The 26,927-nt window shown below is 39.4% G+C and overlaps 2 protein-coding genes across 3 annotated transcripts; both read left to right on the plus strand.

The window, feature by feature from the left end:
- Nucleotides 1-1,572: 1,572 nt before the first annotated feature.
- Nucleotides 1,573-7,374, plus strand: arrdc3b (arrestin domain containing 3b). 2 transcript variants are annotated; one of them, XM_076986571.1, is made up of 8 exons: nucleotides 1,573-2,091; nucleotides 3,992-4,073; nucleotides 4,212-4,359; nucleotides 4,492-4,594; nucleotides 4,678-4,934; nucleotides 5,039-5,201; nucleotides 5,389-5,531; nucleotides 5,645-7,374. In XM_076986571.1, the coding sequence occupies exons 1-8, from the start codon at nucleotides 1,812-1,814 to the stop codon at nucleotides 5,711-5,713; spliced, it is 1,245 nt and encodes a 414-aa protein (XP_076842686.1). In that variant the 5' UTR covers nucleotides 1,573-1,811; the 3' UTR covers nucleotides 5,714-7,374. The 2 variants fall into 2 exon arrangements, with proteins under 2 accessions (XP_076842686.1, XP_076842687.1); XM_076986572.1 differs by lacking the exon at nucleotides 1,573-2,091 and adding an exon at nucleotides 2,158-2,388.
- Nucleotides 7,375-22,063: 14,689 nt separating this feature from the next.
- cetn3 (centrin 3) lies at nucleotides 22,064-25,219 on the plus strand. Its single transcript, XM_076986622.1, has 5 exons — nucleotides 22,064-22,265; nucleotides 22,733-22,868; nucleotides 22,968-23,082; nucleotides 23,224-23,415; nucleotides 23,766-25,219. The coding sequence occupies exons 1-5, from the start codon at nucleotides 22,249-22,251 to the stop codon at nucleotides 23,807-23,809; spliced, it is 504 nt and encodes a 167-aa protein (XP_076842737.1). The 5' UTR covers nucleotides 22,064-22,248; the 3' UTR covers nucleotides 23,810-25,219.
- Nucleotides 25,220-26,927: the final 1,708 nt, after the last annotated feature.

Genomic DNA, 26,927 nt, shown 5'->3' on the forward strand with positions numbered 1-26,927 from the left:
AGCTATGCCAAGTTTGGGCTGTGAGTGCTAAGGTCAAAGCGGGACACATCCCTCAAGGTGGAGGAGAATAGCCAACCTAAGTTCCTGTGGTACGATGAGCAATGGCTAACGAATTGAACATAGCAGTGGTGGGCAGACAGCAGAAGCTCTAGAGTATCAAGAGAGAAGAGGTAGAAAAGATATTGAAGGTGCATTCAAGCATTAGGGTCTGTGAATGGAGCCTTAGGGTCTGTGAACCCCAAGCTGAGAGAATGACTACAGCCGATCCCGGGTACAACATCACCACCAACACCACTATCACTATCATTACACCACCACCAACATTACATCACCACCATCATCTTTACACCACTAGTGGCCTGACCAACTGATATATTGTAGAATGGGTCCATGCTTTCATGTTATTTTTACCACAGATAGCAGAAATGCTATCATCAGAATGTCACAGCAGAAATCCACACCCATCAGACCACCAGACGGTGTTTTCAACCTTCTGTTGTCCAGTTTTGGTGACTCCATGCAAATTGTCCTCTGTTGTCTGTTCTTAACTGAGGGAGCGGCACACACTGCAGTTCCTGTCTGATGTGTTGTGCACTCAGAGCTCTTCTACATATCTTGATTATAGCTAGTTCTTATTTGAGGTACTATTGCCTTCCGTGATCATTCGGTATTTGTGTTAACGAGCAATTGAACAGGTGTACCTAATAAAGTGGCCAGTGTGTGTATATTCTAGAGAAGAATAATAATGGTCTCATATTTCAAAAATGTTCATACCGCTGCCAACAGGCAGATGGCAGTGAAGAGTCATACGTTAAATGTACTTTACACTTACTTTAAAATGTGCTTTCCGCGCATCATTGCTGTAGTCCGTGGTCTAATATGTCGGGGAGAAAACTTTCAAGAATGTTTTTGAAACTATTCTAAGGTGCATGTTGGTTTACTCTGCATGACAGGATATTTTCCCAAAAATGTATAAGGAAAAACCTGTTTCCAGACTTTCGACATTTTTCGTATTTGCCTTGTAGTTTAATAAAATTATTCTGCAGTTTACCCTAGTACTCTTTGTTCATGCTTGATATATATATGCAACTACATATATACATATATATATGCAACTACAAATATATATATATATATATATATATATATATATATATATATATATATATATATATATATATATATATATATATATATATATATATATATATATAATAGGAGTTTATTTAGAGGGTAGTATACTTAAAATATTCTTGTTGTTTTGCTATTAAAGTTTTATATATCCACTAATCTCAGAACTAATCATTAATTCGTTTAAAACAGGCAGATGTTATTATGAAATTAATAGATTACATCATAATGAGTACAATCGTGAAAAATTAAAGGTTAATATTAAATAGCTACAGAACATAGCTACAGTAAAGTTCTATACCCAGCGAGAGCGACTGTGTAGCTTTTAAGTATTTCCACCGTGCGCTGCAACAATTAATGAGAAGTATAAAGGCGGAAGACGCGGCACTCCAACTGCACATGCTCAGAAGGGTTGTTTTTCACCAAACTCTGGTATAAGAACTGGCTCGGGACCGAGGCTCTGCATGAGCACAGGCAGCTGCGTTTGCCAGCAACTCAGAACAGCCTGAAGTGCTGTTATTTAAGAATTGAAATCTCGATGAGTGTCTTGCAGCTGTAGCACTGAACCAGCCTGCAGCATTTCTGCATGGCAAAATAATTGGTCAGTGCATAAAGATCATTCTTTAACTAGTGAAATTTTCATTTTGTTTCTTTATTCGTTTGAGGGTCTGTCTTAGACCATGGTGCTAGGAAAGGTGAAGAACTTTTTCGTCAGCTATGACTGTCTCAATGACAGCAACGTCCCTGTCTTTGCTAGTGGGGATTATGTCTCAGGAAGAGTGATAATCGAAGTCACTGGAGAAATTCGTGTGAAATCTTTAAACATTCACGCCAAAGGTCTAGCGAAAGTTCGGTGGACTGAATCACGCAATGCTGGATCCAACACTGCTTATACACAAAATTATACAGAAGAATTGGAGTATCTCAACCACAGAGACATCTTAATTGGACATTATAGAGGTAAGGAGCATTTCGACTTGTGCACTTTTTGAAGCGAATGGGCTGTCAAAGAACGATGCTCACTCAGTGCTGCAATGACAGATGCTCCTTATTGTCCTTTCGCGTGGGTTTGGTAGATTTTCTCTACCTTTTCATGAACAGTGACCATAGACACAGCCATTTTGTTGAAGTCTTTGTTAAAATTCACATGGTTTGGTGAATGAAAACCACCAACGGAATGACAGTGTTTCCAAAACAAAACATGCAGAGCTGTGATGCTTGGTCCAATGAATGGATACTCCCAGCAGAGAAGAGCTGGTAGGCTGTTATACAGAATCATTCGAAATGCTTACATTTTGCTTATACGTAAAACATTTGTCACAGTTCGATTCAAAACCCCTTCGATACTTGAATATATTTCTTACAAATTTATTACGGAGGTAGTGAAAGGCTAGTGTACAAAACAACATCGTGCCAATCATTATCCCACTTCTAAACAGATTGCTGTTTTAATGCTAGTATTCGTTTTTATTCTTTTTTAAATAAAATACACTTAAACCAGTTTAAAGGTAAAAAAGAAATCCAAATGACTTATATTTATTTAATTTTAGGGGCATCCCAGTAAGTTTCTACCCTTTGTTAGAAGCGGTTTAAACCTGTTCAGAAACTGGATGTGGAGAGGGGGTTGTGCGGACAAGCCTCTGCTATTGGATTGGTGGAAGTACTCGTGTGTGTCGAATGACCTCATGCCTTTGCATAAGTGTCAAGACTGTATTACAACTTAGTTGCAGCTGTGTACCTTTGTTAAAGACATATTTGCATGTCGCTCTGTTATGAAAGCCCAATAAAAACTTTTGACACAATATCAATTCAATTAACATGCCACATTTTATTTATGCAAACGATTGCAATTTTTCAAAAGTAAATAAATACTTTACATTATGAAGCGTTTAAAATCTTTTCAGGGAAGTTTTAACAAAGTGGTCTATTTTGCCTTATCGATCCTTTTTCTCTGTACAAGTACTGAATATGTAGCGCTGTAATTATATATTTACCAGTAAAGTAAATCGAATTAAAAAACACTCAGAAAATGTAAGTGTACCGTTGTTGCTTGAAGCTGGTTTCGTGTGTGCATGTATTTGGCATCACAGGCCTTTCTTTGAAAGTATACTGCAGTTCAGACGCATGTTCCTTATGGGGGCGTTCTAAACCAGTTCAGCCAACTGAATGCTGCCTGGTAATATATTCGCGAGGAAATCCGGCTGAGGGCGGCTGCTTGCACCGGTTTAGTCCGGTCTCTTCTAGCTCTTGGCTGTCTGAGCATCGGCCTGGTGGTTGCTTACTGCAATACTGCCGCTGCTATTTGGGCTGTGCTGGACTGCTGAGGTGGCAGGGAAAATAGTTAAGAAAAAATACTTCAGAAGTATTTATCAAAAGTAAGATAAATAAGTAGTGTCTAACAGAATATGATTAATTAGTTACACAGAAATTCTAAAGATACATGTAGAAATAATTATAGAATAATATCGCAAAGGCTCGAAATTCAATGAATTACAGGTTATATCTCTCTCCCCCACACACATATGTGCATTCTGTGAGCTGATTTAGTTTTCGAAGGCTTGGCAAAACTGTTTGTTTGAACAGTTTCTTATTTATTCACATAAGAACCTGTCCAAACAAACTCATACTGTTTGTATTCACTTCGGAGCTGTCACAGCTTGTGTGTATCTATAATGAAGGGCCCCTGGCAGCATTTTTGTACTGTATTTTTCATGCATACTTGTGATATTGTGTTGTTATATTGGGACTTTAGATAATATGTTTTGTCTTTGTGCTTGGTAATTATGAATTATCCTGGATTGGTATTCAGAATGTCATGTTCCTGAATTGGTATTCAGAATGTCATGTTCCTTTGTTCTAGACGACGACTGCTGTGACGAGGGTTCCACTGTTCTTCACTCAGGGCGACATGAGTACCCCTTCAGCCTTGAACTTCCTCAGACGTAATTATTTTTTCAGTTCTTATTGGACCAAATTATCAGAATGAGCCTCAACAATACTATCAAATGTAGTATGTACATATTTCATGTAAGGTGAGAGGGTCACAGGCGTCATTAACGTCTCCTTTGTTTCCTTCCCAGGCCGTTGGCCACATCATTTGAAGGAAAACATGGCAGCGTGCGCTACTGGGTCAAGGCTGAACTGCACAGACCCTGGCTGCTACCCATGAAAGTCAAGAAGGAGTTCACTGTTTTTGAGCACATTGACATCAACACCCCACTGTTGCTGGTGAGAGGAATTCATTAAACCATCTCTGTGGAAAGTGAAATACTGTTGACAGTGTGTGGCATGGTAATATAATTATACAAGTTCATTTTCTGCTCTTTGCAAATACCTTTCTTCATTTCATTTTATTTACAGTCACCCCAGGCTGGCACAAAAGAAAAAACCCTTTGCTGCTGGTTCTGCACCTCAGGGCCTGTTTCACTAAGTGCTAAAATTGAGAGGAAAGGCTACACTCCAGGTAATATACAAAATTCTTACCAATCAGTTGTTTTGTGTATTTACTGAAAGACAGACAATATAAACCTGTGTGGTGTCTTGCAGGCGAATCCATCCAGATCTTTGCTGAGATTGAGAACTGCTCCTCTCGAGTAGTTGTACCCAAAGCAGCCATCTACCAAACCCAAACCTTTTATGCCAAAGGAAAGGTTAAGGAAATCAAACAGCTCATTGCAAACCTCCGTGGAGATCCGCTGATGTCTAGCAAAACGGAGACATGGGATGGCAAGATCCTGAAGATTCCGCCCATCTCTCCTTCCATCCTGGACTGTGGAATTATCCGTGTGGAATATTCCCTTATGGTGAGCACCCAGCTCAAAATGTAACATCCAAATTCTGAGCATAATTGCCTGCTGCTAAGAATAAAGTCAAAGACATCCTGGGCTAATGTCCTTCTGCTGCGCAGGTGTATGTGGACATTCCACGTGCCGTGAACCTGACCCTAACTCTGCCCCTGGTCATTGGTACCATACCTCTCCACCATTTTGGCAGTCGTACCTCCTCTGTCAGTAGCCAATGCAGCATGGCCATGAGCTGGCTGAATATGGCCTTACCAGACAGGCCTGAGGGTAAGACACAGACCTACATCTCTCACTTCACAGAGTTAAATTGTAGGTCAGTGGGACCTATGGGTTTGTACTGGAAATGGAAAATTATACTGTGCATGATTTAAAAGAAACTATAAGCTGAGCTTTTATAATCAGATATCTTACCATTTTCTGTATGAGTAATGTCCCTTTGCTTCTTTTACATCAGCTCCTCCAAGCTACTCTGAAATAGTCACAGACGAGTATCATCAGACTTGTCGCGAGCTCCCAGCGATGCGGGCAGAGCTGGACGGACCACTGTACGCCTACATGCAGGAGTTCCGTTTCCACCCTCCTCCACTGTACTCTGAGGTCTGTACGAGCTTTAATGGACAAAACATGCAGCAGAATGCTTTGTTTTGTACCAAATAATATTTTAAATTCAGACATAATCAAGAATATACTATGGTTTTTGTCTTTTCTAGATCGACCCTAATCCAGAGCAGGAGACCATCACTCAGGACAGAAGGTCTGATGTCTGTCCCTCTCGCTGAAGGAAGATCAAGGGCCTGACATGTGTTGTCAGGGGTTTCATAGCTGTCGTGTTATTGGGGTTTGATCTTCCTCCATAAAGAGACTTGGAGACAGACTGATTTGCACTGTAGACGTTTGTCTTCAAGGATATACAGCAAAGTGTGGAGATTGGCCTCCTGAACAGGTCAGGCCCAGTGACCTGTTAAAACTGATCTTGTCAATCCATGGTTTGGAAAATGAAGATGAACTGAAAAGAATCAAAGAGTGCTGAAAACCAGTGGTGCAAAGTATCCCTGATTCTCACTCGTTGGTGTTTGAGATATATTACCGATCAGCATGGTGTTGTATTGTGCTCATATATGCTGGAACAAGATTACTGGCTTTATACATTAATAATTCCATTATTAAAGTCTACAAATAATGCTGTACAGAAACAAACAAAGGCATAACTGCAGAGTATTCATTGATGCTCAGATCTGTAAGGGTCTTCTCGGTGTCAAGGTGGATAAGTTGCTTTAATGTCATTCTGATTTTTCCATTTTCAAATACTGGTGGAGAGCTGTACTCTACAAAGCCTGCAGTATGTTGTGAGACCGGTTAGCACATAATATGCAGATAACATGAGTGGATCATGTCCTGGCTGTCGAGACGTTACTTTCAGGTTGTTTGCTTGTTTGTCAGTCTTTTTGTCTCTCTCTGTCCTGCATCTGCAATATTTGAAGTAATGAGAAAGAGATCAGTTAAGAAGACAGATGTGAGGCACTACATTCCTTTTTGATTATTCATTTTTTTCTTTCAACGTAATTGGAGCTGGCAGACAGTACCTAGACCTCTTTTGTCAGTTTAACTAATACAATTTAAATGAGTGTCACATTTGTTTTCAAACTCATTTGATTACGATGGCCTGTTTTTATTTTGATTGCTGGCCTAATTACAAATTTGCACTTTTCAGTGAATGACAATTGAGGTTTAAAGAACCAAACAGCATATAATTGATTAGCAGTTATGATGATGGAACAAACAGAAAAAAGATGGACAAATCCTATGCAAAGACGTTTACAGGTGAACTTGTATCGCATATTAACGAGGGAACTCACAACATTTATTTATTCTGAATGATGGAACATAGCTCTGTGGCCTTGGCAACAATGAACACCCTTATAATTTGGTTAAAGTTGTTTTCCTGATCTTTCCAGACTTAGTTTCATACTATGTGTGCTGGTATATACCTGGTTGAGAAGGGAATATTGTGCTGTGTTAAACATACACAGACATTTGTTTCCATTTTTTGCTGTGTGTTCAGTTGCATAAGAATTGTTCGGTGTTTCACAATTCTTTCATATGTTGTTCCAGGTAATGATTGCAATCCACTGAAAGATGATGTTGAATGTGTAGGCAAGATTTGCATTTCAGTTTGGCACGTCCATAGCGATCAATTCTGACTTCCATCTATATGTTCCATTATGTTGAGTTTCACAGACTGAGGACTGATTGAAGTAGCTTCTCCTAAAGTTAGATAAAGGTGCAATATATTTTTGTTTGTTTATCTGTGTGTCTTTTTACAATTTTGTATCTTTGGCATGTTGCTCACTTTTGTATCATGATTTTGTAGAATATGTATATTATGCCACAATGAATGTTATGTGTTGTCTTCATCAGATAAATAAATAAGCTGTTTTCTACAAAATGGGCAATTCTTCATGTTTCTCCTCCTGCTGAGTGGAAGAACACAGCTTCCTTTATTTCTGCTAATGGCTTAATGGTCAAAGGTCGATGTATGCATTTATTCATGATGGCAGGAGGTGTTTTTCCAACACAGCTTCTAATTTAATGAATGTATGAATAAGGTTATTACAGGTCTCTACAAAGGATTTAAGAATGTGCTCTAAAAGCTCGGAGATGTTCACCAACACAGTCTGTTCATGCACTGGGCCTGTCTGCTCATTGGTCTCCAGCACTGATTCATGTGATTAATTGTATAACCTGTTGCTTCTCCTGTAAGAGACCTAAGAAGTTTATCATTTGCAAGACTCATTTCTAATACGTCTTCATATACAACCCAGAGGTTTCCTGAGGAGGAAGTTCTTGTTGTATTTGCATTCTCCCTACTCTGTAGCAGGGACAGGTCTCCTTTACTACTGAACAACATGATCAATCTGCTCATATATTCCATGGTTCATGAGCTGTCAGGTGTACGTGTGGACTCCAATGAGCATGGATCCCTAACCAGTATTCCAAGAAATGTATTTCATTTCACACCTCTAGTCAAAAAATGAAAGAAAAAATAAATTCACTGCAAATCACTGTAAGGAAAAGTGAACATATCATCTTTCATATGTCTTAAACTGCCATACCAGGCAGTTGAGAGGGTATTATCTTCTCCCAGCTTATGTAATACTCTAAAAATGGGTGTGGAGCTCCAGAACACTTTCATAATTCTAACCATAGCTCAGAGTGGGAGGGGTCGTAATGGGAGAACCTGATTCCGTTCAAGCCCTTTTACACCCGTCCATTGCTGTGCTATAAGAAGAGTCAGACCTGATACACCTTTCAGCTGAGTCAGTGTACCATGGAGTCAGCATAAAAGCCACGCCTCCTCGGAGTCACTCCACCTCAGAACCACACCTCCTCAAAGCCACACCTCCTCAAAGCCACACCTCCACCAAAGGTATATCAGCCTAAGCAATGAAGCCTTTGGTGGGACTTTTTGTGTAACTTTGAACATTTTAAATTTCATATTAATGGTCCATAACAATACTTTTTCCAGCATAAAAAATTGTTGCTTCTAACATTGTGATATCTAGGGTCATTTGTGTATGTATCCTCATGCAGCTTAAAGGATATGAACGATAAGATAAGGGAAACAGACAAAATGGAGCTATGATGACTTGTCTTGAGTGCCTTACCCTGAAATACCCCACGCACAATCCATCATTTACTTGTTTAATCTGAGCAGGGTTTGGCTGACAGTCTGGAGGTCCAATTGGGTACACTCCCTTCCTTCTGTTTATTCAAGACGAGCTACTGTTCCCGCGATAAACAAGAACTGGTTTGGACTAGCTTGAGAGCAAGGCAGCCAAGGAGGAAACCCAATAGCCATGTGGGCAGTACGTCTTGACATAGATACTTGGAAAGCTTGAAATATTTTATCAGGGAAGATTCATTGTGGGACGTTACCATATCGTGCAGTTAATGCTGGTCAGACGTCACCCTTCTTGTGTCCTGGCCAGTGTCACCCCAGTTCAGTCTGCTCCTGACCCACACACAGAATTATGTTAAAACATAAAATTATTTGAAATTATTTTATAATCATCAACCATGAGGGGTACACAGAATCTTGAATCTTGGCCTTAAATGTATTATCACTTGTGTTAATCACACTACGGTTACTGTCCAACGTGTTACAGCGAGTACAATAGAGAGCAGGTCATCTAAATATTGTAATACTGATAAAAAGCCAAAGCTATATATTCAGTAAGCTTAGATTTCAGGAGACAGGCACCATTTCTGTGCACAATTCCTGAGCTATAAAGCAATAAAAGTTCATTTCTGTCAAAGTAGACATACTAGTACACTGTCTATTACATTATATGGTATGTTGTGACATTAAGGCAGGACTCCAAGTTTACTAGGGTTTCCCATGGGCTTCATTACGTTGTTCATTATTTCTAAATGCACATGATGTTCTGTTTGAAATATCAGGTGTCTTTTTAAAGCTCAGTATCACAGACTAAGCGCATGCTTGTCATATCTCTGACAGCCAGGCGTAATTCAGAGTGCTCCAAAGCTCCAGATAAATTTCAAACTGCAAGACATAATCACTCACCTCAAGCAGTTGATGACAGCTTGTGGATTTTCTAATATTAAACCACATCAGCTCATTAAATCATTCAGGAACTTTCTGTCAGCATCTTTTAATATTTTAATATTTATTAACCAAACATATAATATATTTAGATCTTATATATAAAATGTGTTTTTTGCAACCATGTATGTATTAACAGAGAAAAGTCATAGATTAGAAATGATAATATTATAAATATTACAGTCTTTCATGTCACCATGTTACCAGACAGAGTAGGCCTGCTGTATGCAGGGAGGGGGGCAGGTACAGCAGTGGTCCAGCATGCAGGAGGAAGAGGATGAGAAGTGACCCGGGACACCAGGACACAAGCGACCTCACAACACAACGTCCACTTTAAGATCTACACACCCTTCCACTGTGCATGTACCTGTCAGTGGTCTGCATCTGAAATCATACAAAAAAAACCTGATATTTGCTCTTTGAGTCTGGCGATCTACTACCAGATAGAGTTTAGCTCCAACCCAAATTAGGTAGATTAGGTTAGAACTGGACTCTTTAGTTGGTCTTCTGCCTGGTTAGCTGCAGTGATGTTTAGTCTTTGACTCAGGGTTGCAATTACTTACTTTCTGAGGTGTATGCAACTAAGGTTGTTGACCGAGGGGGGGGACTGTGGTTCTGTGGAAGGGTGAGTGAATGCCCATTCCCAGAACCACATCCCTGCGTATTGTCCTCATGTTAAAAAGGTCATATTTGAGCCCTGATTGAACCCTCATTGCAAACTGTATCAGATGTGTAAAATTGGGGTGGGAACTACACTCTGCTGAGCAGGACTTAATTTCAAAACCCCTTATGGGGTGAATATGTAGAAAGCTATACATCATTTCATATATAATGACATACAGTAATTTAAGAATGTAATATCTGTATGATACTATAATATGTGTGTACAGAAATGCATCATTTGATCTGGGTCATTCATCTTTACTGATGTTATCAACATCATCAGCAGCGTTGTGGTGGCTTCAGGTACATTACGCAGCATCAACCCCCTCGCTGCTAATTCGATGCTAACGTTAGCTTGCTCCTGGCCTGTGTTTAGTGCAGGTTATGGTTGAAGCTCTATTGTGATTTTGTGTCATTGTGTCTTTAAGCCAGTCCAACATGATTATTTAACAATATCTGATTTAAACTAGCACTAATGTTACTTCTATTATACTAAACTTGTAGTAAGAACCTGAACTGGTGAGCCTGCCCTTGTGCCCTGGGGTAATGCAGTTTATATTTTATGACTCATGATCCATGTGCACTTCCAGTTCTCACCATCAGAGGTCATCATCCCTGGAATAGTTTATTGTCCTCACCTGTGGGAAAACATTTTCATCTCTGTGGCGACTGCTCAGTCCTTTGAACTCTGCTTGTCATTGGTTTTTGATTCCAGCTCTGTGAATTCATTATACTGATTTTGAACCCTCACAGTTCTTGATCTAAAGTCTGTTCCCAGGAAACCCTGGAGTGTCACGTGGCTGTGAGTAAAGAGTAAGACAGAACCAGCTTCACCATCGATGTCTACACATGGGCACCAGATTGAGCTCTTAGGTCCAATAAAGGCAAGTCAGCAGTTTGCTCTCCACGCCGGATTGCAAAAAGTGCCACCCAAGTAAGAAATGTCTCCAAGAACATAACAAGGACGTCATGGCAATACTGACATGCAACAATGAAGTAACCAAATCCAGTCTTGAACCTTTATGCTAACCAAACCATTTGTCTTAGTTCAGTGGCCAGTAACTCACCCCTGGACAGCTGAAATGGGACTGGGTGACCTTAGTGATGCTCTCTATAATTGTGTGTTTGAAATAGACTCTTACTCAACCCACAAGTCAGATAAGTTCTCAAGTCCTTTAATGAGGTGAATTGAACAGAAATACGAAGACAGCAAACACCACAACCTAATATTTTCAATGAACACGATCATCCTTATATCAAACCTGTAATGCTGTGGTTTAGAGGGATTAAACTTTGCATGCAGCACTAAGCAACTGGTTCTCTACTTCTTTGCATGAGATAATTATGGAATTAGCCATTTATTTTCCTGTCATTGATTATATTATGTATTTTATTATTATTATTGACCAAAAATTTTCTTGAACAGGATTAATTATGCTGTCTCCAATTACTGTGACACATTTGGATTGGGACAAATGAATATATACTAAAACAGCACACAACAGAAGGCTATTGACATGCATCATCTAAAAAAACGGAGTGTCTATTTGCACCCGGGTACAAGTAGCATTTGCCACACAGCGAGGCTATTTTCACCCCTTAATTAAAAAAAAAAAAAAAAGCGAACCCATCTGCGCATGTCTACCAATGAATGCGCGGGAGCGAAAAGGCGCAAATTCAAAGGAACCGAAACGGAGACAGTAGGAAACGGTAAGCAGAATTTGGTTAATAGTTATGTATAAAAGGTCCATCACTCAATTTAACTTTACATTTTAAGATATATATTTAAGAAATAGTGTGAGAATTATTATCCAACGAACACTGATATATTTTTGAGCTAATAGGAGCATAATAGTGGCGAACGTAAAGTGTTACCGGGTGGGGGGTGTAAAATGGACACAGCGAGAAAAAAAAGACAGATTTCAAGTGTGCAGAAACAGTCTAAATAGTCGTTTGAACTAACCTAGTGAAAACCGGGACATTAAATGATTTTTATTTTTTGCCGGGACCGAATATTAAAAAGAAGGAAAACCGGGACAAACCGGGACAGCGACGTGAAAACCGGGACAGGTGGCAACACTAACTGGCGCTACAGAGCTTGGAGGCAGACACAAACGCTGAGGAGAGCGAGATTTATTAAGAGGAATGATCATGATCAAAGTCGTTCAAACAGGCAGGGGTCATAACGGGCGAGCCATCCAGGTTTGACAAATAAACAGGCATGACGATACTAAGAATTAAACCAAGACACCGAACGAACACTTTAAACCAAACACGGGGTAAACGCATACAAACTAGAAAATCAGGCTACAGAAAACACAGACGACTGAGCAACGAAATGAGTAGAACTCACAGACCAGGAAGCGTAGAACACTGAACAAAGAGCATGAATAACAAGAGCACAACACGACCAAAGAGCATGAATAACAAGAGCACAACACGACCAAAGAGCATGAATAACAAGAGCACAACACGACCAAAGAGCATGAATAACAAGAGCACAAACTAACCAAATAGAACAAAACAACCAATAACCGATAAGTGAAACACTGGGACTATAAATACACAGAACTAAACTAGACACACAGGTGAAGACACTGATGACACGGGCGTGTCAGACGAGGGGAAACCATGGAGACAGACACGCAGGGAACAACACAGACACAAGGACAGGAACCCGAAATGACAGAGAGGGGGGTGTAGCCCTACGTGACAGTCGCATTGCTATCTTACAAAAACAATTTTGTCCAGTCTATTTTTTGAGTTTTGTGTAAAATTATATAATTTTGTCTTTTTGTTCTCTATTTTTGTGTTGTTTCAGTACACACAAAGGACATGAATGTGTATAACAAAAGATGTACAGTCCTTTTGAATTAAGGTTTTTGCATGACAGAGTCAATATGCCAGACTTATAATGTAATGACTATTTTATATAAGCTAATATTTGTGTTTTCTCCCAAGAAGGAAGAAAAGCTAAAGAACATTTGTGAAGGATACTCCTTCGACAGTTGTGAGGAATTCCAGAGAGCACTGAGATTATGGAGTGAAGAGGGCTACCATCCAATGCACAAAATTAAAATTTATTTAAACATGATGTAAATAATAAAAACCCCAATTTATTTCTTTAAAAAATGTACAAACCATCCAGAAAAAATGAATTAGTCATAGAATCTGTCTTCTGCATTCTGTGAAATTAAATAAAATTAAAGAGGCTGATAATGTACTGGCAGGAAGAATATTTGTATACATCATACTGTAACGCTGGCGACTGGGTGAAGGACGAGACACAGAATCCTGTTCGCTACAGACGTTACTTTATTTGTCTTTACACATATAGCGCAGACAGCGCACGTTTAACACTCATATAGAGACACGTAGACTCAAACAACGACGAGCACAAGACACTGCGTGAACGCACATTAAATAGACAAACTACATAAACCCCACATGATGACGAGACGAGCCACAGGTAAAACGAATTATCACAGGACGCAACCGCACCCACGGAGATCCACTGACGCAGACGACGTAAACACACGCCCAAAGGGAGGGGTCGGGGACCATAACGTGACACATACAATGTGGTGTACATATCAGGGTGCTACAGACAGATATTAACTTGTGTTACATTTTGTTTTAACATTATTTATCACTGGCAGTGTATATTACATGTAGTATTTACCATGTGATTACTGCCATTAGCGGTAAGCGACTTAGGATAATTAAATTGCTATTTAAATTCTAAGCATGGTAAAGAAAAAGACTCACAAGTGAAAAACAAAATTCAAACAGGTCTACCCCATAACCCCAAATAAAAGTATCTTCACTTCTTGTAAAATAATTTGTAAGTAAAATGGAACACAAAAGAATAGTACTAATCTTTGATAAATCAAAATGTTGGGTGCAAATAGTACACACTGCTACGTATAGCCGGGTGCAAATAGCACACACTGCTGCATATACCCGGGTGCAAATAGCACACACTGCTATGTACACCCGGGTGCAAATAGCACACACTGCTGCATATACCCGGGTGCAAATAGCACACACTGCTATGTACACCCGGGTGCAAATAGCACACACTGCTGCATATACTCGGGTGCAAATAACACATACTGCTGCATATACCCGGGTGCAAATAGCATCTGCCCTAAAAAAAAAGTGCCATATTTGTCAATTGTGATTTTCACCTCAATCGAAATTTGTCCTCTGCATTTACCTATCTGTGCAGTTAGAACACACACACACGCACACACACACACAAACACACACTAGTGATTACTAGGGGGCTGTGGTGCACACATGCCCAGAGCGGTGGGCAGCCCTAGCAACGGCACCCGGGGAGCAGCTGAGGTTAGGTGCCGTCACCTAACCACCACACCGTGACTACCCATTTTTGACTACACGTTTGAGTTAAAAAGCCTTCCAACTTCCAACTGTTTTGTTCCCATGCTACATAGGTCTCCCAAAAACTCCATTAAAAGTGAGTTCTGTACAATTTCAATCTTCTACACAGTATGGTAAAAGAACTCTCCATATCAGACGTGTCTAGCAGTTGTGGACCTGCTACATTAAGTGTGCAGAAGCCTGACTTCCTTCTTTTCCATGTCCTTTATTATGTCGATGTCTGTGGGTGTCAGACAGTGGTGCACAGGGGTGCTTCTGCTTCGCATGTAGCTGCTGTGGCCCGATGATGATGATGAAGGTCTCAATTCTACTAGCCACTGCTAGTAGGATTAGTACTAAAGTCTCAACAATGAATTGCAAAACAGTTTCACATCTACTCCAGGTTGCAGAGTGAAAGCTTGTTAAACCCAAGGTTTATATTGTTCAATATGTTGACAGAAATGCTGTTGTTATTTAAATGTGACTTTTGATTGCCATTAGCAAACCCACTACGTGTTTTCCCCCAGGTCCATGAACCATGTCCTGTTTTTAAAGTGGCAATGGCAAATACATATATTATAATTGTCAAATTAAATTATTGTTATTAGCAGGCACTGCATGTTGGGACAAAGTAGATTATTACTATTAAAGGCTGTTGTGTAATGTGCAGTTTAAATTCCAACAATGTAGGGCAAGTCCTATTGGGCCAGGACAGAGAGCGGTGCAGATCCCATCACGCGCCTGATCACAGTATACCTCACGACCCTGTTCATGCCACACTCGCATCTGATCACAGTGTAGCTCAGGCCCCTGTTCATGCCACACACGCGTCTGATCACAGTGTAGCTCAGGCCCCTGTTCATGCCACACTCGCATCTGATCACAGTGTAGCTCAGGCCCCTGTTCATGCCACACACGCGTCTGATCACAGTGTAGCTCAGGACCCTGTTCATGCCACACTCGCATCTGATCACAGTGTAGCTCAGGCCCCTGTTCATGCCACACACGCGTCTGATCACAGTGTAGCTCAGGACCCTGTTCATGCCACACACGCGTCTGATCACAGTGTAGCTCAGGACCCTGTTCATGCCACACACGGGTCTGATCACAGTGTAGCTCAGGACCCTGTTCATGCCACACTCGCATCTGATCACAGTGTAGCTCAGGACCCTGTTCATACCACACACGCGTCTGATCACAGTGTAGCTCAGGCCCCTGTTCATGCCACATAGCATATGCAGACACCGTTCTGTAGAAATAAAACTTCCTTACTCAGCTTGAAAATGAAAAGGGGAAGTAATTTAACAGACAGATCAAACACCAAGCTGATCACTCGAGGGCATTGTGTGCAGGTGATGAATCTGGTTCATGACAGGAACCAGGACTTCTTGAGAAAGCTAACAATGAAGAAATTAGCAGAATAAAACAGTTGAAAGGAATGTGGACATTGTGACCTTTGGAAATGCAAATGCCTAGAAAATTCACAATACTATATTTGATTTTATATTACTAGCTTTTTGACAGTATCAAATTCCAATTTTCACAGTTATAATTTCCTAATCCTTTGTCTGTAATAATGGATTTGCAGACACTGAGTTGCTTGTTCAGTAGATAAACCCACCGCCCTTACGCAAAAATTTTGTAATTTTTGTCTTGCAAGGTCGTCTTGCAGTCGTTTTAGCACCAGTGTGTGTCCTGCTGAACTTTGAAAAGGGCAAAATTAGTTCAATTAATGACTTGGAACAGAACGCGATAGCTATACTATATTTACAGGTTACAGTATCTTCAAAATTGGTTAAAATCAAAAATAAAAACAAACTAAATAAAAATAAATGTGTCCATGCCCAGTGATCCCGGGATGATAACAGCTTTTCAGCCAGAGCGCTCAATAGAGACATGGTGGATCACAGCTCGTGCCCTTCTCCACTGGCCCTGGTCATTTATATCTGAATTTAAATATGATGTGCAGAATATCAATACTGAAATGCAGTTATAATTTTGGTATTTTTTTTTATGTTACAACAGTTGGTAAAATGTATGATGAATCCAGATTTTCATCATGCCAGTGAAAGGATCAAAATGCAGCCTGTCTGGACAGTTATTATTGACACTATTATTGACCACATTCATCCCTTTAGTTAGTGTATCTGCACACGGGCGGACGGACGGACGGACGGACGGACAGACAGACAGATAGATAGATCTTTATTGATCCCTTTGGGAGGTTTCCCTCAGGGAAATTAAGATTCCAGCAGCATCATTACAGTAGGAGAAAAAAGTGGATAAACACAAATTAAAGATATTTAGTACTAGTAGGGTTATGGTTGTAACATGGGGAGAGTTGTAACACCATCAGTTCCACTGATCATGGATAAGAAAGGAGTCATATGATCATTCCAGTATTTACCTAATTCCTCCCTGATCCCACATGGTGAATATCAAGGCTGTAAACAGGCACATGCAGAGTCCATAGAGAAAAAACAGATTCTGAGGTGAGAAAGTAAATTTCTGAATCAAGACTATTTATTGTTTAGTACTTATACTATTGCAGATAAAACCATATGAATTATATTACATTAAACTGTAGTTTCTCAGGTAAATTGTGATGCATTTTTCCCGTGTTCAAATCACCTTCCTAATACAGCTAGCTAAACAATGGCTGACAGAGGTGGGGTGGGTTGTAACACAGCTTTAAAACATGTTACAGCCATCACCTTACATACAACTAAGAAAACTTTCTTGCTTTTTAATAATTTTAAAGAAAGACTGACAGAGATGTGCCTGCAAATGTTTTTAAGAGAAGCATCTGATGAGGTCACAAAGAAGGGCAAGTCAGTCAGATCAGTTGCAAAGGCACATGGTATCTGCCATGTCACACACACACACACACACACACACACACACACACACACACACACACACACACACACACACACACACACATTGACATTGTTTACTATTTGACCTACATGTTCTTTACACAGATACATTGTATTAGTGTTCATTAAGCAAACATATTGTTAAATAAGTTTGTTCTAGTACACTAATTTACAATGTATTTACACACACAAACACACACACACACACACACACACACACACACACACACACACACACTGACATTGTTATTATTTGACCTACATTCTTTACACAGGTACATTGTATTAGTGTTCATTAAGCATAAATATTGTTAAATAAGATTGTTCTAGTACACTAATTTACACACACACACACACACACACACACACACACACACACACACACACACACACACACACACACACACACACACACACACACAGAAAGTGTGTCATGGTCATGGTCAGTCACAGAGAGAGAGATTGTTCTAGATTGTTATTTAAAAAAAGTTTGAGATGTCTAGCTCAAAAATTCAGTGAGTTACAGGTGCTGAAGCAAAAAGTGTTATAACTATACCCGCTCTCCCCCTACTAATAATAATAAATAATAAAAATATATGACTTATTGGTTAGAGCTATTGAGCATTTTTGGAATGAGGTTTATAGGATTATTTGCAACAGCTGTGTGAACCAGTAATAGTCACCTGGTGCAACATTCCTGCACAACTGATCCAGCATGGTGGAGAACCCGTGTCCAAGAAGATTAACGTTGCTACAAAGATCAAACGAAGTGAAACATACAATTCACAACACACAACTCACTCAGTGGGTGTGCTGAATCACATACAGTCATGCACAATAGTATTTACGACTACTGTAAGCTTTTAACAGCAGGTAATTCTTCAGTATCACTCAGCTATGACCTATTCTGAATATTAATTACGAATTGAATGGTGGATAAAATACATGATACTGAAAAAATATTTGATCGTTTGTAATGGCTTTGTTCTTAATCTTCTGCTATCACTTTGAGTATGTTGAGAGAATGATCAAAACATCAGAAGTCACAAATAAACAACTAAATATTTTGCCTTGTATTGTGGACCATATGTCACCATCTGTGACCACATGTCATATGACCATATGGACAGGAAATGATCTTTAACTCCTTTTTATTGCTCTGAAACCACTACTGGTGCCTTTAATAAAATGGATTTTCATTTTCATCAATGTTCAAACTTGAATACAGGTTTTCCCTCTATAGACAATGTGTTAATTTTGGAAAGCGCTGCATAGCTCTGGGGTTTGGCCAGCCATTTGTAAAGGAACCTCAATTAACATACAGTATGGGAAAGAAGATGTAATGAAGAGATACTGTCTTGCATAACAGAGACTGACCAAACCACCACTATAAACCAACAGCAATGTACATTAATAATAATTCTGTACAGAATATGTCATTTTCCATGGTCAAATATTTTGAATGTTGCTGGTCAATATTATTGACTTATTTGTCCAGCAATAATTGTTTTCAAACTCTTGTCTAATCCTCTACCATAGGTCTCACTATCACCTGACATTCTATCCCTCTCACCTAGATTGAGTGAACATGCTCTTCTTCTCACGTGTAGTCTTGAGAGAGCGTCAGCTTAATCTGAAACCATTCAATTACATTTTTATAAGTTCATACCTACTTTTAATACAGAGCTCTCATGATGGTTATAGATCAGGTAAAACTTAATTTGGAAAAAAACTAGTGTATGTATGAAATTGAGAAATTAATACCAAAATGCAGGGGATAAGTCAGTGTTGGGAGTACAAACGTTGGAGATGATAGTCACCTGGAAATCTGCACTAGACTTAACATTAGACTGGCCTTCATGGAATATGAATCAAATGACATAACCCAGACTATTTGGCAGGACTGCTGGTTTGTCCAAGTCTATAAACATGGGCATCTTTGTGAACACAAGGCAAATACACACAGAAGATGAGCCTATTTGCATTCTGTAAGGGCAACTGTCTGTAGGAAGAAATGGAATTAGCAAACATCTTAACTGCAATACACATATCTTCATCATGTATCATTTGCACTACGAAGAGTTATTGCACGTTCCGCAGGGGACGATGGGATCCTCCAGCTGCACAGTGTCTCTTCATGTTTGCATAAGTATTGGCTTTCTCCCAGCGAGAAAACACAAGCTAGAGCACGTGATCCTCGACCTTATGCCACTAGACAAGCATGTCCTCTGGAGAAGGCCTATCACCTCAGTGTTGCCATGACCTCTGGTTCCCCCTGCAACTGCCGGCTGTGTTTTGCTTAGATGTCTGGACTTGTATTTACATACAGCTTTTATACAGTGACCTCATTGTATAAATTGAAATAAAATATTTGTAGACAATAATCTCTAATCTCAAAGTGTAAGAAGCTGTTAGGAAAGTATCATAAATTTGCCTTTGTATATTGCATTGCACCTGATTTCTCAATGTCATATTATTACGCCATAGAAAGTGGCATTCATATTTATCTGGATTCATATTCATAAAGATCTCACTCAGAGAGGTCTGGGAAGATATAGTCAACACGTTTCCCAGAATGACTTCTATTTATTAGTGAAACAGCACATGTGCTTTGTGGGAATCAAACCCAGTGAACAAAATGCACCTCTATGGAAATTGACCAGACCCCCTCTCCCGCCACAGACCAAAAGTTGAATACAGACAACACCTCAAAGTCAGCAAATCCCTCCACCCTTAAGCAGTCGCATTGTAGCTGGGTGGAGCTGGGTGGAGCTGGGTGGAGCAGGGTGGAGCAGGGTGGAGCTGGGTGGAGCTCAGTAGCGAACCGTGACCTTTAAACCTGGGCCCGCTACCCCCCCCCCCCCTCCCCCCCGAAATTTTTTTTTTCCTTTCTTAATAAACTAAATAAAGAAAAACTGAGACGACAGTACAGCTTTAAAAACGCAATAAACAATAATATCTGTACTAGATAACATCTTAAGCAAAATAAGTTTCCAAACAAAATAAGGTTCACAGCTCCGTGGTTCTCGGAAGCGGAATATGTAAACAACGCGCACGAGGACGTCAAAGGGATGAATCGAAACTAGCTAGCGATGGTGCTAACGACAGCTAGCGTCGCCACAGCGGGCGGAAATTATCATACAGTTAAGCCCACCCACTAAGAGAGAAGATATGATTGGTCAATTTTGCTGTCATTTGAAACTGGTATTGCGCTGAATTTTAACTGCCAGGCCCTCTGTAAACGAACAGCGGGCATCACAGTCCTGATAGGGGGAGACACAGGCTCACAGGCTTCCACTCAACCCCTCACCTTCCAACACAGATTGAATAGACACGGGTGAATATTTTATTTGCTTATATTTTTGTAATTGTTTAGATGTCGAATGTCAAACTGTAAGTAGATAAAATAAAATTGGATAATTATATATATAATGCTTTAAGAATATTTTAGGCCCTCTGAGAGGGCGTAGAGGGCCCTGACGGTTCCCCACTGGTGGAGCTAGTGCAGCAGCCCGTGTGCTCCAATATTAGCAGCATCACACCGGCTCCCCTGCTGCTTTTAATCTGCATCAGCCTATCTGCACAGATTAACCTCAAAAGTCAGAACTCCTAAATTGTTCTTTATATTTAAAGCGAAAATGCAAACCTTAGAAATACAAATTCAAAAAATGACATTTGTGTAGGCCTATATATTGCACACTATTCTATATACAACTCCAAACTTGTGTAGGCCCTATCATATATAATCACAAACATTTGTGCTGCTCTGCAGAGTAGGTTTAGTTATGGAGTTTTCACTGTGAATAGTCTGCAGTGCACGAGCTAATGAAATTGATGCCCTAACACGTGATCAGTGGTCTAGACTTGATCGTTCTTCTTATTATAATAATGGGCAGAAACAATGGCTGTGCATTCATTTCCTTTCAGTCTATGGGCAAAAAAGTACCGCCTGATGTGTGACATATTGATGAAATATTGCAACAGTACATACTCATTACCAGTTCACGTGGAGTAATTCGTAGCATGCATTACGCGCCATGTGATTATGAATGCAGCCCTGAATTTGAAAGAGGCAAAGAAGGGCCTTCTTCTTTTGACCTGTATATCTGTAATATTTGAGAGCGTCGCTTGTATGAAATTGAACTCCAGACCAGGAAAAAGAGTAGCACACTTCTGTTTCAATCATAACTGAAACATGTGGTGTGCACAGCGAAAACTACTTGTATACCGTGTTCCGATGTGTGACGAAGGGTCTGCAGGAATTTTCTGAACAGTGTATAATCGTTTTGCAGGTATATACTGCCATCTGCTGGTGGTTTATTGTCATCGCATAAAGCATCTTTCTGCTGTCTTAGGTAGAGGACGTTTGAGACCGCAGCATGTTTCTTAAAAGCATTGTGGTGTTAAGACCATCTTAAAACGAGAGATTATCTTAGTATTTCACGAAGATATTTTTGTCATGATGCTCTCGGGGAACTCGGCGTATCCGCTCCTCTTTAGACGTTCGGGGTCGTTGAACGTGACGAACATTTCAAAGGACCAATCACAAGTCAACGTGTTAATGACGTCACCTTTTTTCAACCAACGCGGAAACCTTGATCTAAACAACAATTAGCCGGTGAAATGTGCAGGGACTAGGTTAGCTAGCTAGACTAAAAGCCTGAAAATATAGGCAATATACAGCCGACAGATATAAGAAGCCTGGCCACAGCTGTATATATTGTATATATTTACGTTTTTTAGGATTCGTGCAACTCCAAAAATGAGCCTGTCGTTAAGGTAATGCTAGCTAAGAAAGTTCACAGGCAGTCAGCTAGACTTCGTTCATTTATGCTAGCAGCTACGCTAGCTGATTAGCTATTTAACGTTTATGCGACACAACCTTGATATCTGTCCAGATGTTAAAATGAACGTTAGTTAGAAAATTAAAACGACTCCAAGGGATGATCGCATTAGGTTAACTAACTATCTAAAATGTAGGCAGTGGCTTTCTTCAGCTAACTTAGCTAGTTGTATGTTTTGGTCGAATGCGACCTTTACACAAAACACTTTTCCAGAAACGTGAAATAATATGTTTGATATTGGGTTTTAGAAACCTAGCTTTAAACTACCTTGCCATGCCAGGCTGACCTGCAGGCGTACGTTAGTTAGCTGACTAAGCTAACGTTCAGCTGTTAGTCTTGTTGGTTGCTAGGGAGACGCATCAAGAAGCGATCTGAGCTAAAATGTTGTCCTGTTCCTCCCAGGAACGAACTATCGGCGGAGAAGAGTAAGAGGAAGAAGAGGAGAGAGCTAACGGATGAGCAAAAGGATGAGATAAAGGAAGCGTTTGAACTGTTCGACACCGACAAGGATAAGGAAATAGACTATCATGAACTAAAGGTAAGCGGGTGGGATGTAACGTGTCTTCTTAAGTGCAAGACATAAGTCTTTCTTAAGTCCTCTGGTACCTCTCTCTCCCTCACAAATATGTTTGTCTAGGTAGCGATGAGAGCTCTCGGTTTTGAGGTGAAGAAGGTAGATGTGTTGAACATTTTAAAAGACTATGACAAAAACGGCACAGGAAAAATAACTTATGAAGATTTCAAAGACGTTGGTAAGTTAACCTAAAATTCATATGGGCTCTCAACTACCACTTTTTGGATTAAAAAACGTGACGTTTCTTCATAGCATGTTGCAGGGAAGTTCTTGGATAAGTCCAGAACCGTAGGAGACATTGTGGGTCTGTCTTTGTCAGTGACTGACCGGATATTGGATCGGGACCCAAAAGAAGAAATCCTGAAGGCATTCAAGCTGTTTGATGACGATGACTCGGGGAAGATCAGCCTGAGGAACCTACGCCGTGTGGCCAGAGAGTTGGGAGAGGATGTCAACGATGACGAGCTGAGGGCCATGATCGATGAGTTTGACACAGATGGAGATGGAGAGAGTAAGCGTATGTAATTTGGTCAAGGGAGGAAGAGTACAATTTACTATGTTTGGTATGACTCGCTGAATGGAATATGATACTTATGTAGTATGCAAGTTACCTCCCAAAAAATGAATGTTGCATAGTTACAGTGTGTGCGCGCCAATGTCCTTTACTCTTGGGGGTTTTTTGTTTTTGTTTTTTGTTTTTTTTTTCTCTCTCATTCATTTGCACACTGGGAAAAATGTGATCATGCAAAACCTTGTTAATTCTTACTAGCAGAGTAAGGATTGCAGGTTTATCTGTCTTTTGCAGTGGACAAATTGAGTTCTGATGTATGAATGATCAAATGTGTAAATGTTTCTTTTCAGTTAATCAAGAGGAATTCATCTCCATTATGACCGGAGATTCATGAAAACAACAGTGTGCTTGGGGAATTAAATTTAACGCCGTATATCGCCTGAAGAGAACTCCAGAGGAACTTGAAAAGATTTTATTCATCACAGTAACATGATGTCTACTCAGCATAGTCCGCTCTGACAGCTACAGTGCTGAATGATATTAATAATTTTCCCATACTGACAGTATAGGACTTGTGAACCATCATCACTTTGTGTTGATATTACAAGTTATTAGCATCATTAAGGCACTTTGCTATTCGATATTCCACAGTTCCATTTCAGAAGTTTTCACCTCCAGGTTTGCCACCCCACGACTACATTTGTGTATACTGTGAAGTAAATGAATTATGCAAAAGTAAAACAAATGGGTGGAATGACCCTTTAAACAAGGATTTATGGTACTTTGGTGTAACCCTCATAACTGGTGTCAGCATACACATTGTGTGAGGATATCACATACAAGATGTTTTATAACTGTCTTGCGTTTCTTTCACAGAACACTGAAGTAGCTTGTATTTTGTATATTATAGAACATTTGACTGTGTTATTTACAGCAGTGTATCTCAGCTTCCCTCCTGAGGACTGCCAGCACTGCATATTTTAGATATCGCCCTTCTAACACTCCTGATTTAACTTGGGATGGATTCAACTATCCATGTCTGATCAGAAAAACATCTCAAATGAGCAGTTTTATGGGTCACTAAGAGAGAGATGAGGAGACAATGATTTACAGTACATTTTTTTCTTTTTGTCATGTTGAATAAATATTAACATTTTATTTAGTTGTGGTTTTTTATGTTTAGTTGACTGGGTGTGTCATGAAACTGCCTATTCAGTCGCTCTTTTGTATCTAAGGATTTTCTACAATTGTTTTCCAAAAAAAAAATTGTGGTATTGTTACTTTTTATTTTTTACCACTAGATGGCGACTGTCCTTTTCTGAATCCCAAATATCCATGCTGAAAATTCACTGATCTTGGATCTCTCTGTTTTATCTTCTTTGACATATCTCAAGATGTTTATTTGAAGCTGATTAAATCTTTTGATTTATATCCAAAGACCTGTTAATTAGTAAGATACAATTGAGTAAGATACAGTTGTTACAGTAAAGGTAGCAAAAAATCATGTAGGTTTTTTACATTACAGCCAGAACTCTTTTTCAAAAATAAATTTTGACCACATTTACAAATTTTGATAAAGATTAATAAAAGTGCTTGTTTATTTAGTCCTTTCATGAATGAAAGAGTTGTTGGATGTGGTGTTGTAGCTCCTCAGCAGTATGGTTTCTGTGTTATTGTTGCATGATGGCATTTGTGATCCCTTGAAAAAGTCACAAGGGAGTTCATACTTTACCCACTTTCTGCTCCACAGTGCCTGCTGTATATTCAATTATTTTCTACTTAAATATAAAATTCCCAAAGGTTATGTGTTTTTCTATTCTAAATATCTTGGCAGTGTCACTTTGAATACTTCAGTTTAGTTGTTTAAAAAAAAAAATTCATATATTTTAATAAATTTTTGTTTCAGTGGGTAAAATTCATGTTTCCTTCAATCGGAACAACTCATAAATTCTGATACATAGTGAAGCATTACTAGGTTTCAAGGTCTAAAGTAATGGGTAATATCATTCACAGATGCACACATGGGAGCTTTAAAGTGTTTAAGCTCGTTAGTGAATGAGATCACTCTTAAAACTGAAATTATCTCAATCTGGTATATCAAACCTATTTTGACAAAATGACCAGTTAAATACAGCTAGATTGATCATCAGTGGCACAACACTCTTAAATGTCTTAAGATCTTTAAGATGGATTACTTAGTTTACTTTGTTAATTATACACAGGAATCACTCAATAAAGAAGTCAATAGTGATGTTCGGGTTTCCTCCCTCTAATTTAGGGTTTGAGGGTCCCAGAGTAGCTGTAATTAGGAGCAGGCTTCACTTTGGAGTGTCTTTGGTTGAAACCGCTCAATCGTAGCCTCCAGTCGTGCCTCAGACATTGCCTTACACATAGTAATTTAAGTAGGATAAAACTGTTCGTTAAAAAGTCTGTTGTATCCATCCATTTGAAGATATATTTATACAAGACATATGTTCCAGCATGTGCATGAAGAATAAAAGTCTATGTATTTCGGATGCCTAAACGTAGCTGGTTTCAACATTCTTTAGGGTATTTTGAAGCAATATAAAAGTATTTTAATTTACCCTCTTCCAGCAAAAGCCCAGACTGCTGTTTGTACCAGTTGTTCATGGAGAGTGCACTTAAGATGTTTGTGGTCTGCATGGAGACATCAGTTTTCTTGTAGTCTTTCTGTGTTTCTGCTATGAGCACAGGATCCACACTCTCTGTACTTATATACTTGAATTGGTCATTTAAGTACATATAATTGAATTGATAATATTAATGTTTTCAAGGTCAGCTTGGGAGAGTGTAACCATGTCTTCTTCACAATAACTCAACAACAGAGGACACAATACAAATGCAATTTTACATTTGTCCTTCCATCAACTTTAGCGTTCTAAGGAAGGTGAGCTCTCTCATAGGCCCATGGAAATAGGGGGAGTGACTGGGGTGGAGACTGGGAAGGGCCTTGAGATGATGCTGTCCCTGGGCTATGGGAAGTGATTCAGTCTCCCGTCTTGGTCATTCCCATGAACCATAGGTTTTCTGGAGAAGGCCTTGGAGAGGTGACATCACAGGAATTTGTATGATTTTAATTAATCGGGATATTAATTGCATTTCTGAGTGAATTGCAAACTGGACTGCAGTCTCATAAGTCTCAAGTTTGCTTTTACTAATTATATGCTAAAATCACCAATCTCATTAAAATCATAAAATAAATTGTTAGATAGTAGTCCCAGTGTTTCAAATCAGTTGCCATTTACGATTCTTCGTAAATCTTAAAGCAAAGTCTTTTGAATTATTTATTACACTTACACTGCAGACACTACACTACACATTGGTCTTAAATTAATAATATGAGTGTGACTTTAAAGTTTATCAGTTTATTTAATGAGAATGTAAATTGTTTGACCATAGGAATACTGGCATAGTTAGCAATATGAATATAATTTAAAATAAACGAATGTCTAAAAATTTCAAACATGGAATTTCAAGTTCACCATACTCAA

This window comes from Brachyhypopomus gauderio, unplaced genomic scaffold (assembly GCF_052324685.1).
Source record: "Brachyhypopomus gauderio isolate BG-103 unplaced genomic scaffold, BGAUD_0.2 sc47, whole genome shotgun sequence".
In the NCBI taxonomy this organism is placed as follows: Eukaryota; Metazoa; Chordata; class Actinopteri; order Gymnotiformes; family Hypopomidae; genus Brachyhypopomus; species Brachyhypopomus gauderio.

Bases quoted from the DNA above. Each gene is read 5' to 3' on its own strand.
- arrdc3b (XM_076986571.1), top strand. From the start codon at position 1,812: ATGGTGCTAGGAAAGGTGAAGAACTTTTTCGTCAGCTATGACTGTCTC. The intron at 4,935-5,038 runs GTGAGCACCCAG...TCTGCTGCGCAG, and splicing joins GTGTGGAATATTCCCTTATG to GTGTATGTGGACATTCCACG. The intron at 5,532-5,644 runs GTCTGTACGAGC...TGTCTTTTCTAG, and splicing joins CTCCTCCACTGTACTCTGAG to ATCGACCCTAATCCAGAGCA.
- cetn3 (XM_076986622.1), top strand. The intron at 23,083-23,223 runs GTAAGTTAACCT...TGTCTTTGTCAG, and splicing joins TGAAGATTTCAAAGACGTTG to TGACTGACCGGATATTGGAT. The intron at 23,416-23,765 runs GTAAGCGTATGT...GTTTCTTTTCAG, and splicing joins CACAGATGGAGATGGAGAGA to TTAATCAAGAGGAATTCATC.